We start from the raw sequence: 17,883 nt of genomic DNA, 5'->3' as shown, positions 1-17,883 counted from the left end.
GTTTTGAAGTGAAAAGATAACAGCCCAAGAAGGCAAAGTGGAAAAGATAGGACAGTATCAGGTGAAGAGAGGCAGACGTGTTCCTGAAAGAAATCTAAGAGAAAGCCTACACTTGGCCTCATTAATCTTTTCCCAAATTAAGCATTTCATCCAATTGATAAAAGTGGTTTTATTCTAAACATGATATGTAATCGTTTCCTAAAAGACTTGGCTGGCTTCTAGGAAAATGTGGAGAGTCAAAAGCTTCTTGTACATTTTCATGTTAATATTTAATCAGGATAAAATAGCAGAGTTTTAGAAATTCTATGCTTTTATTCATGCACTCTATAAAATGTGAAAGAATAGCGCTCGAGGCCAGTGGTATTGCAGTCCTCTTCCTTTTGCATCGCTTCCTGCCCCTAGTCTCCTCCTTCTCTGGACCTTTCTATGTTGCTCTTCACAGCTGTCCTCTCTGCACAAGCAGAGGACACTGTGCTCATAGCCAGCAATGGGAAGAACCCTGAAGCTGTGCAGCACACTGGCCCCAGTGAAAAGCATGATGCCATTTTTCTTGCTACTAAGACCAGAAGTCTTGATGATGCTGTTGACTCTCTTCTTCTCCCTCTCCTTAAATCCATGACATGCTCACCAAGAATCATCTTCCTGCCACTCCAGCTCCTATACTTACCACTTACCTAGTATACTTCAAGCCACATATATTGATACTAAGTATGACTTGTTCTTGCTTAGTTGCCATGTCATGTCTGACTCTTTTGTGACCCCATGGACTGTAGCCCACCAGGTTTTTCTGCTCATGGTATTTCCAGGCAAGAATACTGGAGTGAGTTGCCATTTCCTTCTCCAGTGAGATTGCTGGGTTATATGGCAGTTCTATTTCCAGTTTTTTAAGGAATCTCCACACTGTTCTCCATAGTGGCTGTACTAGTTTGCATTCCCACCAACAGTGTAAGAGGGTTCCCTTTTCTCCACACCCTCTCCAGCATTTATTGCTTGTAGACTTTTGGATCGCAGCCATTCTGACTGGCGTGAAATGGTACCTCATTGTGGTTTTGATTTGAATTTGATAATGAGTGATGTTGAGCATCTTTTCATGTGTTTGTTAGCCATCAGAATGTCTTCTTTGGAGAAATGTCTGTTTAGTTCTTTGGCCTATTTTTTTATTGGGTCATTTATTTTTCTGGAATTGAGCTGCAGGAGTTGCTTGTATATTTTTGAGATTAATTTTTTGTCAGTTGCTTCATTTGCTATTATTTTCTCCCATTCTGAAAGCTGTCTTTTCACCTTGCTTATAGTTTCCGTTGTTGTGCAGAAGCTTTAAATTTTAATTAGGTCCCATTTGTTTATTTTTGCTTTTATTTCCAATATTCTGGGAGGTGGGTCATAGAGGATCATGTTGGAGAGTGTTTTTGCCTATGTTCTCCTCTAGGAGTTTTATAGTTTCTTGTCTTACATTTAGATCTTTAATCCATTTTGAGTTTATTTTTGTGTATGGTGTAAGAAAGTGTTCTAGTTTCATTCTTTTACAAGTGGTTGACCAGTTTTCCCAGTACCACTTGTTAAAGAGATTGTCTTTTCTCCATTGTATATTCTTGCCTCCTTTGTCAAAGATAAGGTGTCCATAGGTGTGTGGATTTATCTCTGGGCTTTCTATTTTGTTCCATTGATCTATATTTCTGTCTTTGTGCCAGTACCATACTGTCTTGATGACTGTGGCTTTGTAGTAGAGCCTGAAGTCAGGCAGGTTGATTCCTCCAGTTCCATTCTTCTTTCTCAAGATTGCTTTGGCTATTCAAGGTTTTTTGTATTTCCATACAAATTGTGAAATTATTTGTTCTAGTTCTCTGAAAAATACCATTGGTAGCTTTATAGGGATTGCATTGTATCTATAGATTGCTTTGGGTAGTATACTCATTTTCACTATATTGATTTTTCTGATCCATGAACATGGTATGTTTCTCCCATCTATTAGTGTCCTTTTTGATTTCTTTCACCAGTGTTTTATAGTTTTCTATATATAGGTCTTTTGTTTCTTTAGGTGGATATATTCCTAAGTATTTTATTCTTTTCATTGTAATGGTGAATAGAATTGTTCATTCCCCTTTTTTTCTCTATAAAACAGGTAGTAAAAATAGTAATCATACCTCTAATGATTCTTTTCTTAATCTAGAAAAAATGACTAGTAGTAAGAATTTGTCTTACTACTGTTGTATCATGTTTAGTATATTCTCAGTGTGTCCTAATTTTTAAAAATGAATGCATTATAGATGTCTATAATATTCAGATTTTGGTTCTATTGAGATTTAAATTTAGGAGATATGACCTTAAACTGACCCATAATAATGTGTTTTCCATATGAGTTTTACCGAGGATAGTGAAGTTTGACATCCATTAACAAACAATTGCCAAATCTCACTGTATATTAATCAACTATATTAATATTAGTTTTAATTTATCTATTAATATTAATTTTAATCAATGTAATAATCAAATGTATGTTAATAATATGTAGTTAAGAGCACACTATTATCTTTCTCTACATTTTATATCTACAAGGCCACTTGAAAACAAGGATTTTTTTCAACTATGAAAATGAATATATAATACAGTCTTTAGGGAAAACAAATGAAACCAAAAAAAATCTGTGTTTCTGAAATGATAGCCAGCACTACATGCATTCATGGTGTGCCAGTATGTGTGATAAATTTTCAGCATTCAACATCCATTTGATTCTTGGAGAATCTGTTACTTTCATCATCAAATAGCCCCATCTGTAGAACTAGGAACCCTCTTGTCACTTTAACCCATCAAATAGCTCTAAACAGATGTTATTTTCAGATATTTATGTCTTTTTTCTTTACTATTTCCTGCTCTCTCTGTCCCTTCATCTCCATCATCTAATTTTATCCATTAAACAGAATGATGACATTCCCCACCCCTACCCCTGAATGAAATTCAAATCTAACTCATAACAATATGCTTTTTCTTTTCCAGATTCCTGTCTTGGTCACACAGATAAGTTCGACCAATCACCCAGTGAAAGTGGGCCTGTCAGATGCATTTGTCGTTGTCCACAGGATCCAACAAATTCCCAGTATGTAGAAGAAGGGTAATCTCAGAGTCTGAGTGCTGTAGGGGTAAATTGAAAGGAGGTTGATTTAGGCTAATTGCTGCTTCTTAATTATATTGTTTGGCTTATAAGTCTAATTGGCATTTGCTATCTCTCTGGTAGTGTTGAACTAATAATTTAGGAGGAGTGAAATTAAATAGCCAAGCCAAGACAGCTTGGATTCTTTGGAATAGTTTGGTTGTGCAGATATATTTCTTTTATTAATAGGAAGAAGAACTTAAAAGAGTGACAAGTTATTTGACTGATAGTTGTGTGACTGTTTAGTTTACATAAATTTCTCAGCAAAAGAACAGCTTTGTGCCATTCTATATTTAAAACATTCTTATAAAATTATTTGAGAGTCTAAAGGAAGATTTATTTTAAAAAGTATAGAAATTGAGGTTAAAAAATATTGACAGAGCCATACCTATCACATAATATATTTTATTTTTTGGTTTAAATCACTTTTGCCTTTCTAGTGCAGTTTATATTTTTAGAATAAAAACATATATGTTACTTGGGCAGCTGGTCATCATATTAAAAATCAAAAATGTAACTGCTATTTGTAGTAGTTCTGATCATGTAAATAGCCATTTCTTGAAAGCTTCTGTTTTCAGAAACCTCCCTCTATTTCAAGAATAGCCCTAAAGGTTGCTTGGGTATGGTAGTACCAAAGGTGATTATTATTTGTGTCCTGGATGTATTCATGTAAAGCAAGAGGTTACAATATAATACATCTCAATATTAGATCATTCCTTTCCCTTTTGTTCAAAGGTCTTGTTCCTCTTTTATTTCCTTATAGCGGTAGACTTGATTTATCACATGCGTATGCTGTTTGTTCTAGACTTGTGCTACATCTGTTTAATTATGTCATCTCTCAAATATAGAAAGTAAATGCAGTGCAAATTAGACTTTTCAGAGCAGTGGATTGGCTGGAAACATTATAGGGGTTATCTTATAATTACAGTTTAGAATGACATTCATTTGTGGCAGTTCTGTTTGGTGAAGACAGTGAATCTTCCATGGCTGTTTCTCCTTGTTCACTGAGAATTTGTGGGAGGTAATATTCCAGCCAACTGTTAAATCAAGGCAGGTTTTCCAGAAGCAAACCTGTACTGTGAACAGAGCAGAGACATATCCTTATGTGCAGGCAACATAAAGGCATCCTGACAGAACTCTTAGACAAGAGGCTGAGCCCTGGAAGAGGCCAAGTTGATTCCTGTGTGAGGAAGAATGTTCTCACATTTTTCCTTTCAGAGGTTTTCAGTCAAGCATGACCTGAGCCAATTATCACTCAAGTAAAAGGATCGCTAGTTTTATTTGTGGCTTCTTTCATCCCAGAAAGAATTTTATTTGCAGCTTCCTCAAAAGCCATCCTGGTACACATTGATATTCTGATATATTATTGTTTGAAGAAGATCCACCAAAGTAAAGGAATTTTTTTTTTTTTGCAAATGTATTTTAATATTCAATTATTGTATCAGAGGGGACTTCCCTGGCAGTCCAGTGGTTACAACTCCCCACTTCCACTGCAGGGAGCACAAGTTCAGTCCCTGGTTAGGGAACCAAGATCCCGCATACTGCTGCTGCTAAGTCGCTTCAGTCGTGTCCAACTCTGTGTGACCCCAGAGACGGCAGCCCACTGGGCTCCTCTGTCCCTGGGATTCTCCAGGCAAGAACACTGGAGTGGATTGCCATTTCCTTCTCCAATGCATGAAAGTGAAAAATGAAAGTGAAGTCGCTCAAGTCCGACTCTTAGCGACCCCATGGACTGCAGCCTACCAGGCTCCTCCATCCATGGGATTTTCCAGGCAAGAGTACTGGAGTGGGGTGCCATTGTCTTCTCTGAAGATCCCACATAAGGTGAGGCAAAAAATAAATAAATAAATAAGAAGAAGGAATAGAAAATTTATTGAATTGAATAAAAGTGAAAATATGACATATCAACTTAAAAAATATATGGGAAAAGGACCAAATTGAAAACAAAACTGTCAGAACTGACAGATGACAAAATTGTCCTCAGACAGCATCATCCCTAAATGCAATTTTTGCATCCCTTGTGACATTGTAATAGGGTGACCCTTATGTTTGGAGGGGAAAATATCCTTCTTAAGTATAAATTTCATTGAATAAATTGGCAACGTTAATATAAATTTTGAGAACAGATTACATCTGAAGTTTGGGACTCAGCATTCATCTAAAGGAAGTACTCAAGCTTTGAGTTCAGGGAGAAGCTTCTCTCAGGCAGGCTTTGCGCCAGAGTGATGTTCACATTTCCTGTTAACCTCAGTGTCATCTTGAGAAAATTTGCCAAGAAGGAACAGAAGTCCTGAGTTTCCAGTCCACTCATCCCTGCCGTTAGATGGGACCATATTTTAGCAAGAACATTGTAATTGATGTGTTCTACTTAAAAGTCTTTGGAGAAACAGAGAAATTTTAATCTCCTTGAAAATCTGTTCCCACATTTATAAAGTGTAACAGTATGTGTTAGGAAGTTCAATGTAAAAGACATGGTTGCATGGTTGCATTGTATTCTCAGTCAGGGGGAAAAAAAAAACAGCTTACTTATTTATGCCAGAGATTAGGCTAACCCAAGAATACCGTAATACAAGTTACACAAGTAATATTTTTTTGAGGAATTAGATGATTCCTAGAGATCAATATGCTACTTACTTGCACAATCAGAATTTAGATAAATATTTAAGTTCTTTTCAAGATTCTGTTCCCTTACTTAGCAACCTTGCTTATTAGGAGTCATCCTTATAGGGAATTTAAATCTTCTATCTCTGTTACCCCTTTTTCTTCTCCTGAGTGAATTTAGGGAAAACTGATCATTATCTTCAGTAATGGGTGGTTTTATTTCTTCTGTATTCCAAGGTGCATTATTATACAGGACCTCATTCTCATAAGATCGATTTTCTATTCTTTTAATCATTTTGGTTGGAGAAGGAAATGGCAACCCACTCCAGTACTCTTGCCTGGAAAATGCCATGGATGGAGGAGCCTGGTCGGCTACAGTCCATGGGGTCGCAGAGTCAGACAGGACTGAGTGACTTTACTTTCTCTCTTTCTATAGTTCCTTTTGGAGAAAGAAATGGCAGCCCACTCCAGTGTTCTTGCCTGGAGAATCCCATGGACAGAGGGGCCTGGTGGGCTACAGTCTATGAGGTTGCAAAGAGTTGGACACGACTGAGCAACTAACTAACACACAATCATTTTGGTTACCTGGGTTATAGACTGTAGATCCTTGGCTTAATCTAGCCATGACAACACGGGAAAGTATGACAACCATGAGAATAATTCTTCCCAGTGGACCCACAATTAGTATACCATTCTTATCAGATTTGGTAAAGGTTTGGTAAAGCACTCAAAAAGGTATAAGGCAAATGGAATTTGTTTATTATGAAGATTCACCTCCCTTTCATCATAACGTCGACAACAAAACAATTTTTTTTTCAGTTTTTAAAGGCATCCAAATAATAAATGTTTTCCTTATTACTTTCACCATGGCTTATTAAAATAGACTTTACCTTTCAAAAAAGATTAGGTGGTCTGATAGTTTAAAATATCAAAGGGAATTCAGGCATTGTTAGTAAGTTAGTAAACAGTTCTGAGGTTACAAGGGAAATTCCTTTCCTCCTTCAAAAAAAAAAAATGAAAAATGTCTATGATGAAATTAATCCTTATATTTGAAAAAAGTAAAAGATAAAAGCTAGTTAATAGTCCAGAAAGTTTAAGGGATATTGTCATGTGAATACTGGCTATGAGACCTTGAACATTTTATTTAATTTCTATAACTTTCTTTATGTGCAAAATGACCATCTTGGTATCTAAAGATACAATGTGTGTATAGCATGTGGTACCTGGCACAAAGGAACACTGTATTTGTATTTGCATGTATGTTTATTCATCAGAATCAATGTTGCTACTTTAAAAAGACAGTAGTGCTGACTGAGGTGTCCATACCCAGACCCAGTGCCCTGGAGAGTGAGGCCACAGGGAATTTCCACTCAAGGACACTTTGACACTCTCTCTGAAACTCATTCTTTCTGATTATGACATCATTTGTTTGTTAACCTATTGTATTGTCTGTTGGTTGTATATGTCTGCATTACCTTCTGTTTTTCATAAAATATTTTATAGAACTTAGAACAAAAACCACAGAGATAAGTCAGTTCAGTCCCCAAAGGAACAGATGTGAAAAATAGGTCTACATGTAGGGAACTTGTTTATAAATTATAGAAATATGAGGTAAAAACATACTTGGGATTATGAGCACAGTCCATATTAATTCAAGGGAATTTTTAAAACAATAGAAAACCCAAAGAAGGAAATTAAAGTGCCCATAAATCTACTACAGAGAGATAACAATCAATATTTCCTTGTATCGTCATCCAGTATTTTGTTTATAGTGTATACAAACACACACAGGAAGAAAATTGGTATTATCCTGTAAATGTGTTTAGCGCCTGTTTTTCTTATATACAACATTTTTTTTTCTACACTGCTAAATACCTGTCTAAATGTGGTCATCAATAGCTGCAACAAATTCCTTTGTTTCATAATTTATATAATTTGTTTCTGTACTGGTTTGTCATGTAGGTTGCTTTTCATGTTAATTATCAGTAAAACAACAGTACTGAACATCCTCTTTTTAAATGTTTACACATATCTAATTCATAAAAAGTGAATATGCAACCCTTAAATGTTAATGGATTTTTATGTACATTGACAAAGTGTTTTCTATAAAGGCTGTAACAATTTACTCCCCTGGCAGCATCATATTACATACCCTTTTTCCCCAAATGCTCTCAGACAATATTATCATTTTTTAAACTTCACAGATTTGATATGCGGAACATGGTATTTCATTGTTGCTCTAATATTCTTGTGATTACCAGAAAGTTCTAACATTGTCATCTATTCATAGATCATGTATAATTGCCATACGTTCTTGCTAAGTAGCTCTACTGAATAATTGTTTCTCAGTCTCAGCTTATGTCCCTCCAGATCCTTTTACACAGTACGTAGAGGTCTTGGATAAATGGACAGTGCTCACTGATACCGTTCATACTTGTTTGTTTCTCTCCTCCCATTTAACATTTTGAATTTCAGTCAGTCTCCAGAGTGCTGACTTTCCCCATCATCCCTCACCTTTTCCTTCACCTTCTGAGCTTAATGAGCATAACATTTCCAGCAAGAAATGCTGAAAGTCCACTCGTGTCTCCATGGTTGGCTTATTTGGAAATTCAAAGCTATGTCATTTCAGTAACGTCAAAGTTACAACTGCATGTAGAATTCCTGTACTAGAAACTAATCTGGAAAGCAGCTGACCTAACTTGAAATTGTTCTACTACAAGTTAAAATAATGACAATTTCTCAATCCCTTAGAATACTCCACTTTTTTCTTCCCACCAACATACATTAACTGGCTCTTTCTTAACACCAGTCCCTTTCTCATCGGCATGTACTATTTTAAATATACTGACATTGTTTGTGCCTTCACTTTGTTGGTTATTATTATTCACAGCTCAGTGAGAAATAGCATTTTCAAAAATAATTTGGGAAGCAAATGTATTTTAAAAATACTTAGAGATTTAGGGAACTCTTTAGCACTGTATATAGTTTACCATACATGGTTTCCTTATGAAATTACAGAATAGGCAGCAATTTTTCAAAGAGCTTGATCAAAATTATGTGCACAGACTAAAAAAAAATGTAGCTTAAACAGAAACAGAGATGCAGTTTTATTATACAAAATACCTTAAGCTTTAATTCTAAAAATATAATAATAATAACAGCATAGACCAATACTATTCAATAGAACTTTCTGTGCTGTTGAAATGTTTTAAACCTGAATTGTCCAGTATGGACTTACTAGCCATACGTGACTACCATGCACTTGAAATGTGACTGGGGAATTGAATTTTTAATTGGATTAAATTAATTTCAATTGTAAGAGTTATGTATGACTCATGGTTACCATATTGAATAGAATGACAATGAACCGTATGTATATGTTGAAATAAAATATTAAATTTCAAGTATAATATTTATATTAACCTACTTTTTACTTCTTCTTTGTCTTTTGAAAGGCTTTAGGATTTTAGAAATGATTCAGTGATACATTTTCAAATTTAAGCATTCTGCTTTAACTGATTTTGCCCATAAAAAAATGTGTATAATTTTGGACTTGGTAGTAGGACACATCTATTATAATTACTTAGTAACTAAAATGAAAGAACATGTTGACAATATTTTTCCTTAATTTTTATACACTGCAATTAAAGCTTTTTCAGAAGACCTGAACCTCATCTATTATTTTCAAAGTTATCAGGACTTTTCTCATTCATTTAATGACGGATCGATCTACAAACCCTTCAGTAAATTGTGTCATCTTACCTTGTCTCTCCTCAAAATGAAAAACACTTCAAAATTATTCATTTTTACAGAAGATAAAATTGCTTCTCTTTACTGCACAGCTTCATTAGGTACTCCGTTGTCAAGTACATACTAGCTCACTCCAGGCTCAACAAAAGGAAGCAGAAATAGAAATCCTGACATTTTCCCCATCGAGTCACCGCTCATAAAACTCTTCAAAGATAGAAAGCATTATGCAAAGTGATATTTTATTGCTTTAATACATATGGTTCTCCCATACCCTATTTGATTGATCCTGATTTTTCAAAAGAAGCAAAAAACAAGAATTTTTTAGATATTAGAAATCACTGATTAATTTTGACATAATTGAAATTTTTTTTAGAATTTTTATGAACACGAATAATGAGAGGAAAATCTGAGAGGTTCAGATTAGCACCTCATGGTCACCTAAATTTTATGTTGCCTTGTCCAGTGCTAACTTATATTATTGTTTAATAGGATTAGAACTATAGAGAGAATTTTAAACCATTTGAGGCAGGGATTTCCCTGGTGATCCAGTGACTAGGACTCTGTGCTCCCAGTGCCAGGGGCCTGAGTTCGATCTCTGGTCAGGGAACTAGATCCATATGCTACAACGAAGTATTCACATGCCACAGCTAAGACCTAGTGCAGCTAAATAAATAAGAATAAATAAATATTTGTAAATGTTTGAGGCAGAAGTTTCTTCTATTGTAGATGCTTTATTTCACAGCTCCAACCGGCTAATTCTTTTCATGTATTGGATTTTTGTGTGGGAAGCTTATGACTTCTGTAATAGTGCACTTTTTCACTCAAGAGTCTTTTTTTCCGAGTCTTAATGCTGGGAATGAACTTGTCATTGAGTTTTGCAATATATGATATTTACATTAAAGAGTACTCTCACCAAATGGTGCTGTGTGCTAGGCTCAGTTGGGACTAGAAAAGAAAATAAGAAATAATCATTAGGGACCAGTCATTAAGCATTGCAACACATAGATAAGAACGTGTTAGCTAATCATTTACTTGACAATTCAGACAAGATATTAAAATATTTATATAAATGTAAGAATCAGACAATTTAGGAAATTTAGGAAATAACTCATACATTCTCTCTGTGAATGTTAGTTTTCAAGCAGACAAATAAACTAGATCATCGCTAATCATGCCACAGGGTACTCATTAAACTGTTTCCATTTGAGCTAGAATGGATATTGATTGGAGAGAATTCCTGGTGCTTCCATATGATCACTCAGTCCCTCCCGCTGATATTGTTTAAAATATCTAAAAAAGTGTAATTCGATGGTTATGCTTGAATCATATTGCCTTAAGATTTTGATTATTGAATTTTATTCTCTATGTGTTAGCTGCTGAGAGATTTATTTCATTTCATTAAAAAAAATTTAAAGCCCTTCATGGGTATTATAGTTGATCTTGGTTTTGTAAAGATGTAATAAAACGGTTGAAGCTGCATCACAACAAGACAGAATGTTTGGTTCACCATTATTTTGGCTAGCTTCCAAGAAGACACATGAGTGAAATACATTTCTGGAATCAAATGAAAGTTTCTAGCATTGGCAGGAGCTACCAGTAAATACATTCCTAATTACTTGTTTTTGACAGGGAGATGTCTGAAATACAACAGAAATGACCATTTGGAAGCTGTCATTAATTGGCAGGTCATCAAACAAAACTCATTCTTATTGATTTTGGTTTTGTTAAATTCATCTCCTCCCAATTGTTGGAGGTGTCTGAGCAGGTGATAGAAGTAGCATGGCAGAAAAGGTCACTCCTTCCCCTTACCCAATCTGCTTCATCAATAATAAACTCCCAGAGGCTTCACTGTCATGCCCATTGTTTGAGCTTTTCAAAGTACAGTATGAAATTCAAAGAAAACTAGTATTTAAAGCACCTACTAATATGATAGATACTATGCAAATTTTAGGATGAAGAAGGCTCATAAAGCCCCATCACAGTGATCCCAGGGCAAGTCCATGTTATTTATTTATTTCTGAGAGCTAAATTGTTTAGCAAAATGTATAGGAAACCAGTATATAGGAATGTATACCATTTAGGCAGAAGCTGAGTGATGGTTTCATATGCCTTAAAAGTTGAGAGAGAGAAGACATGATTCATGTATATCAAGACACCTTACTAAATACCATGAAATTAGCATTTTCACTAATGTTGGATAAAATTTCACTTGAAAATTATATGTGCATCTTTTGTTTATGCCAAAAAGATGTGAATTGGATTTCTAAGCAGTTTTTCCTAATCTGAGAAACCTGAAGGTGTATTCAGTGAAGGGCTCTATATGCATCCCCGGTCCCCACAGAGTTCATTTTGGGCTACTCCCTCCCCTTCCTCTTCTGCTGTAGAACTTCATGGAGAATAATCAGAAGTGGGTGAAAGAATATGTGTGGAGAGAAAAGGAAGTGTGTGTAGGTTGTGAGTAAATATTTGACTTCCCTCCCAGATGTGTGGATATCTACATTTCCTGATCGTGGTTACTAACGGACAGCTTTCTGTCTTCTGAGTTACCACACTCCTGCTTCATGTCCTAGAGGGCATCATTGTTGGGTCTGTTGACTTCAATCAAAATTTAACCTTCCCTAATATAAAATGGGAGACAAAATCCCAGAAGCCTAATTTCAGGGCCTAAATCTATAGGAATTAGATCATTACATGCAGTATGATCTATGGTTGCCATATTGAAATTAGACAAAAATTATGTCTGACATTTTCTGAACACCTACTGTGTGAAAGGGATTATTCTAAGCAACTTTCATTTACTATCTCATCTTAATCCTCAAAACAACTCTGTGATATAGGTACTATTATCTCTATTTTATAGATGAGAAAAGTGAAGGACAGAAAGGATAACAAGAGCCCAAGGTCATGACATACCTAGTAGCAACACTAGGATTTGAACCAGACTGTTCAAATGCATAAATTTTTTTGTTAACACTATGACATATGACTTCCTAAAATCAATGTTTTAAATATAATTTATAGCTTGTCAAATAATTCCTGATAGGTATCATAGTATCCAGAAATGCATTCCTGTTATTGTAACCATTCCAAGAGCTAGGTAAAATGCTGATAATATTACATTTCTCTTTATACTTACCAAAGTCAGGCAAGCTAATAAGTATAAGGCTCAGGTCTTTTTTTAAAGTAGATTTTGAATACGTATCATCAGTGTCTTGTTTTGGTATAAGATACACTTGCTTGTATTTATCTGATTTTTTTTTTTCTAATTTTATTTTTTTTCTTAAACTTTACATAATTGTATTAGTACTTATTAAAGTTCTTCCCAAAGTTTTCATCTAACCTATTCTTCAGGAACATGGCTGGATTTGCTGATGAATTATTATAAATTCCTACATGCAATATAAGTGTTAATTATTAACCTTCATTGGATATGACACTGTATATTTAATAAATAGCAATATTGATTTAATGATTTAAGTTGTGTCTTCAATTTTATTAAAGAAACTTACCCTAAACCTTTAAAACAGACTCTTATTCTAGCTAAACCAGGTGTATTTATGCTATGAAAAAATTTTGATTGCTACCCATTCCTAAAGGACTCACTTTAGCTTCAGAGAAGTGGGATTATCTTACCTTCTTGATTTCATATGTCAAGTTCTTTCAAAATGTATAAATCTATCAAGAAATTATCTTAAGTATACACTGGGTTTGAAAATAGATTTGAACCCTGTTAAATAAGTGAGAAATCTGAGACCCTAATCAACATTTTCAATTTCCTGATGAAAAGACTTCTGGTACATGGTCACTGAGTTTCAGATTTTGATACTCAATCTTTTTACAGGCTTTGATTATTTAAATTTTTTATTTTAAAGTCCCATCAGGTGAAAAGCATGTAACTCTACATTCACTATTAAAGTGCAGTTTTTTTATAAGTGAAAAAATGTTGAAAGGGGATTTTTTTTCTATTTTTTGTTTTTCCAGATGTTCGAAGAAGAACAATTTATGAATACCACCGAGTGGAACTACAGATGTCAAAAATCACCAATATTTCAGCTGTGGAGATGACCCCACTGCCTAGTAAGTTAACATGGAAACAAAACTGGGTGGGAAAACAATTTGCAAGTTTGATGATCTGGTCTATTTATGCATGGGTCTCTGGATCCTGCATATATATGGGGATGCGTGGGTGATTTCAATGTTAGTGGCGTTATCTTTTTTTTTTTCCTCTCCTCTTCATGCTGCCAATTAGCCTTGATGCATCCATTCTCTCCTGTTTCCTAGCGTGTCTCCAATTCAATGGTTGCGGCCCCTGTGTATCCTCTCAGATTGGCTTCAACTGCAGTTGGTGTAGCAAACTTCAAAGGTAAAAGAGAATAATGCAAAACATTTAAAAACTTTGTGAAGACGTGTTGCTTGTACTCTTCCATTGAGTTTTGAATGTGTAAGGTGTGTTGACTGGGTATGCATGAACAAATATACACGTGTTAAAAAAAAAATACACCAAAATGCTCAGATGAGGGAATTGTCATATTTTTCTATGTTTGCTCAAAATGACTAGGAATCTTTGTAGTCCATACGATAATCATCTGACCTACTTCTAATCACGATGGGGCTTAAGATTGATGATGGTGATGGATGAACCTATAAATTGATGCTATTGGTTCATAGTCTTCAGAAATCATGATATGACATATCTTCACAGTAACAAGGATGTTTTATGTTTAATCACATGAACAGTCTTAGCAAATTCCTATAAATATCTCAGAGGTTACCAACCAGGATTAGAGGTCTAGTCGGAGGCTGAGGAATGTGATGACCCTAACTGATCTGTGCTACATAAATAGAATGTGGGGTTTGGGCCTGGGTTGTAACTAACTGACTTCGAAACTTAAGCTGCATCACTTGCTGGTGTCAAAGAGGTTTACCAATTTTCATGAATGCAAAGAGGATTTTTCAGTCTGTAGGGTTTTTCAGAGACTGGATGATCATTTGTTGGAAATACAGAGTGAAGACATTTAAATGTGTTACTCAACCATTTTGTGCATCGGTTATGTCCCAAGTGCTGGGAGAGCAGCAGTGGGTCATATAGATCAACCCACTCCAGTATTCTTGCCCAGAAAATTCCATGGACAGAGGAAGAGGAGTCAGGCGGGCTACAGTCTATGAGGCCGCAAGAGTCAGACACGACTAAGTGACTCACTTCACTGCCCACCATGGAACTTCCAGTGTGTCTGAGAATAAGTCCCCTCTCACCTTCAGAGTTCATGAAAAATCTGCTTCTTGCTCCAGGAGGAGAACTGAGTCTTCAGGTTCCTACATGTTCCACCAGAGCTTTCTGTTTTATAAGAAGCCGGTGTCTTATCTTCTTACTGCAGCCTTTGATGTGATGATAGAGGCATGTTCAGGAAGACTTTAGAAGTTACTGAAGCTTAAAGAATAGAATTCCAATTCCTTGATAACAAGCTTTTGGAAACATGTGTAACTTGCTGACTTTAGGACAATCACTATAATATCATAGAGAGAGTAGTAGTATTTACTGTAACTGTTGCTTTATTTTCAATGTAACATGTTGTTCCAATAATTTCCTTTGTGCAATGAATTGCTAATAATGCAAAATCAAGTAGGCTATTCATGTTCTTAAAAGTAGATTCTTGGCTGTCTCTCCAGAGTGGGAAGAACTGCTATAAAATTAAGGATTTATAATCCTTTAGATTCAGATATTGCTGACAATGCATACAAATTACATGCAGATCAGAAGTTAGTCAAAATCCATTTAGATGATGACCAAAATGAATCTAAAGATATGGCATTTTAATATGTATATTTAAGTAATACTGAACTAAAACATGAAAAATGCCCAGAAGAATGAAGTAGAAGGTTTTGATTTGAGGTGCAAACTTAATTCAAGTTCCAGTTTAGTGTTCACCAACTTTCCTTCATCTGAGTCTGTGTGAGGTGCCCAAACGCTGTGGTTCCTGGCATGGGTACATCTGTGCTCAGTTGTTCAATCCTGTCCTACTCTTTGCAATCCCATGGACTGTAGCCCCCCTCCAGACTCCTCTGTCCATGAGATTTCCCAGGCAAGAATACTGGAGTGGGTTGACATTTCCTTCTCCAAGGGGAGCTTCCCAACCCAAGGATCAAACCTTTATCTTCTGAGTTTTCTGCATTGGCAGGAGGATTCCTCACCATTGAGCCACCCGGGAAGCCTGTGGTTCCTGGCATTCTGCGCCAACCTCTACGTTTAGCATCTTGCTCAGGGCTTATGGACGTTTGTCCCTTATTGGTCTCGTCTGCTAGGCTCTGAGTTTATTAAAAGTAAATTGTCTCCATATCTCCACAGCCTAAGGATGTACCTGCTACTGCAGAAACATGAATGAGTGAATGACTGATGGTTAGGTTCCAAATGACGGAATCTTGAGTTAGTTTGGGAATGAAACGTCTCACAGGATGAGGGATATTCAGTGCTGAAACCAGGAACATTGACAGAAAACCAGGATGAACTAGCCACCTCACCTAGAGAACTATTAGGACAATTCTCAACTGAAATAATGATATTATAAATGAAGGTTTGGGACACTAGTCTAGAAATCTACCTTCCACTAACCATTTCATTATTTTTTAAAACATTTTTGATGGAAATGTATGTTTAGGGTTCCAAGCAAGCAATTTTGACAATCAAAACGCATCAAGTGACAAACTTCTTTGTACTGTTAATGCTCCCATTTTATTGAGAAGTTTCTCTGACATATATCGTTCCAAGGAATTTCCAAAGATATTTAATTCACACAACATTTTTGTAGTTGAGGAAACTGAGGCTTCCAGGAGCTAAGTCACTCGTATATGATCTCAGAGCTCTTCAGTGATGAGTTTGAAACTCAATCTCTGTGACTTCTGGCCTTCTGGGGATTTTTGTTTGTTTGTTTGTTAATTGAAGGATAATTGCTTTACAGTGTTGCGTTGGCTCCGGCCTGCCATTTTGATATCTCACCTCTTCTGCCTCACACAGACCAGGCCACAGGTGTACTAAGCTACTTAATCTTAACCACTTCTTGATAAACAGTTGACATACTATGGGAAATGAATATTTCTGTAATTGAGGGTGCAAGAAAATTACATGGTTTTGAAGTTGACATGAAAAGAATGCAGAAGAGAATCAAGCAAAGCATGACTTTTATATATTACTGAAAGCATAGGGGTTTTTTAAGATTAATGGAAAAAGAAAGGTGATGATGCATATGAATGAGGAAGGAATTTGTCAAAGAAGAGTATTAAAGAAAACTTCAAGTTTTCTGCATGTTACCATTTGGTGTTTGGTTGCATACCAAACACTAGCTTAAAATCTTGGATTTATTTTTAATTCATCAGCAACTCAGTTATATACATATCAAGACCTGCTTAATTAATTGGTTTAACTATGGCTCATTGCACTTTTGTTCAACTTAATTTCCCCACTGCATTTTATTAATTTCTCCTTAGGCCTGTGAGCATCAAAAACTTCACTTTTGCTGCCCAGTAGCATTTCCCTAGACTTTAGAGCTTTTGTTAACAAATTCAATAAAACAAGAAGCATCTTATCCTAAGGAGCATGAAAATTGCCTCTCAGACTCTTTTCTTCCATGCTTCTTACCTTTCCCTTTGTGCTTTCTTATCCCTGAATGATAATCAGTTGGTGGCAATTACTGAATTCTCAAGTTGGCCTTCCTCTAAAAAGATAATTTTAATTGGTTTGTTTATTTCCTTTAACTCCCATTTTTCAACAAACCAAAACCAAGGCAAAATGTTTATAATGGCTAATCCAAGGTCTAAAGGAATTTGAGTTATAGGAACATTTAATGAGATCGATGATCAAAAATGTTTTCTCAGAGGAATTCCCCAGTGGTTAAAACTCAGTGCTTTCTCTGCCTTGGGCCTGGGTTCAATCTCTGGTCTGGCAACTAAGATGCTGTAAGCCATTCAGTATGGCCCACTGAAAACATTTTCTTGGGATAGGTGGTCATTTTTTCTAGATAAGATTGTTTTTATTTCTTCACTGAAAGCTGAGAGGCCCTGAATCAACCACTTTCACCCATACCTTTTATCTTCACTTATTCAAAAAAAAAAAATTTAGTATCTCATGTTTAAGTTACTATCCTAGATTGGGAAGTCAATAGTAACTGAGAGAAAATTACTTCTCTCATAGAGCTTAAATGTTTAGTAAGCAAGATAGAGTTTAAGCAAAGAGATATGCAGGAAATTAAGTTAGTAGTGGTGAGTGCTAGGCCAAAAAAAATAGGATATCAGAAGGTAAAATATAGCAAAACTGATAAGAATAACAGGAGTGTACATGTTGGTTTCATGCTAAGTAACCATTGTCTTTGTGAAGAGACCTTGGTTTCATCAGCCAT

At 35.6% G+C, this 17,883-nt stretch overlaps 1 protein-coding gene across 6 annotated transcripts in view; it reads left to right on the top strand.

Moving 5' to 3' along the window:
• PLXDC2 (plexin domain containing 2) overlaps positions 1-17,883 on the top strand; it is a 427,187-nt gene that overhangs the window by 309,984 nt on the left and 99,320 nt on the right. For all 6 annotated transcript variants that reach the window (XM_086334550.1, XM_086334552.1, XM_086334549.1 and 3 more), the window contains 3 exons: positions 2,992-3,091; positions 13,478-13,573; positions 13,778-13,859. In XM_086334550.1, the coding sequence (XP_086190676.1) occupies positions 2,992-3,091; positions 13,478-13,573; positions 13,778-13,859 (278 nt within the window). The remainder of the gene's footprint in view (positions 1-2,991; positions 3,092-13,477; positions 13,574-13,777; positions 13,860-17,883) is intronic.

This window comes from Bos grunniens, chromosome 13 (assembly GCF_055505025.1).
Source record: "Bos grunniens cultivar Pamir isolate PY7600 chromosome 13, Bosgru_T2T1.0, whole genome shotgun sequence".
NCBI lineage: Eukaryota > Metazoa > Chordata > Mammalia > Artiodactyla > Bovidae > Bos > Bos grunniens.
This window is presented reverse-complemented; position numbering and strand designations above follow the sequence as displayed.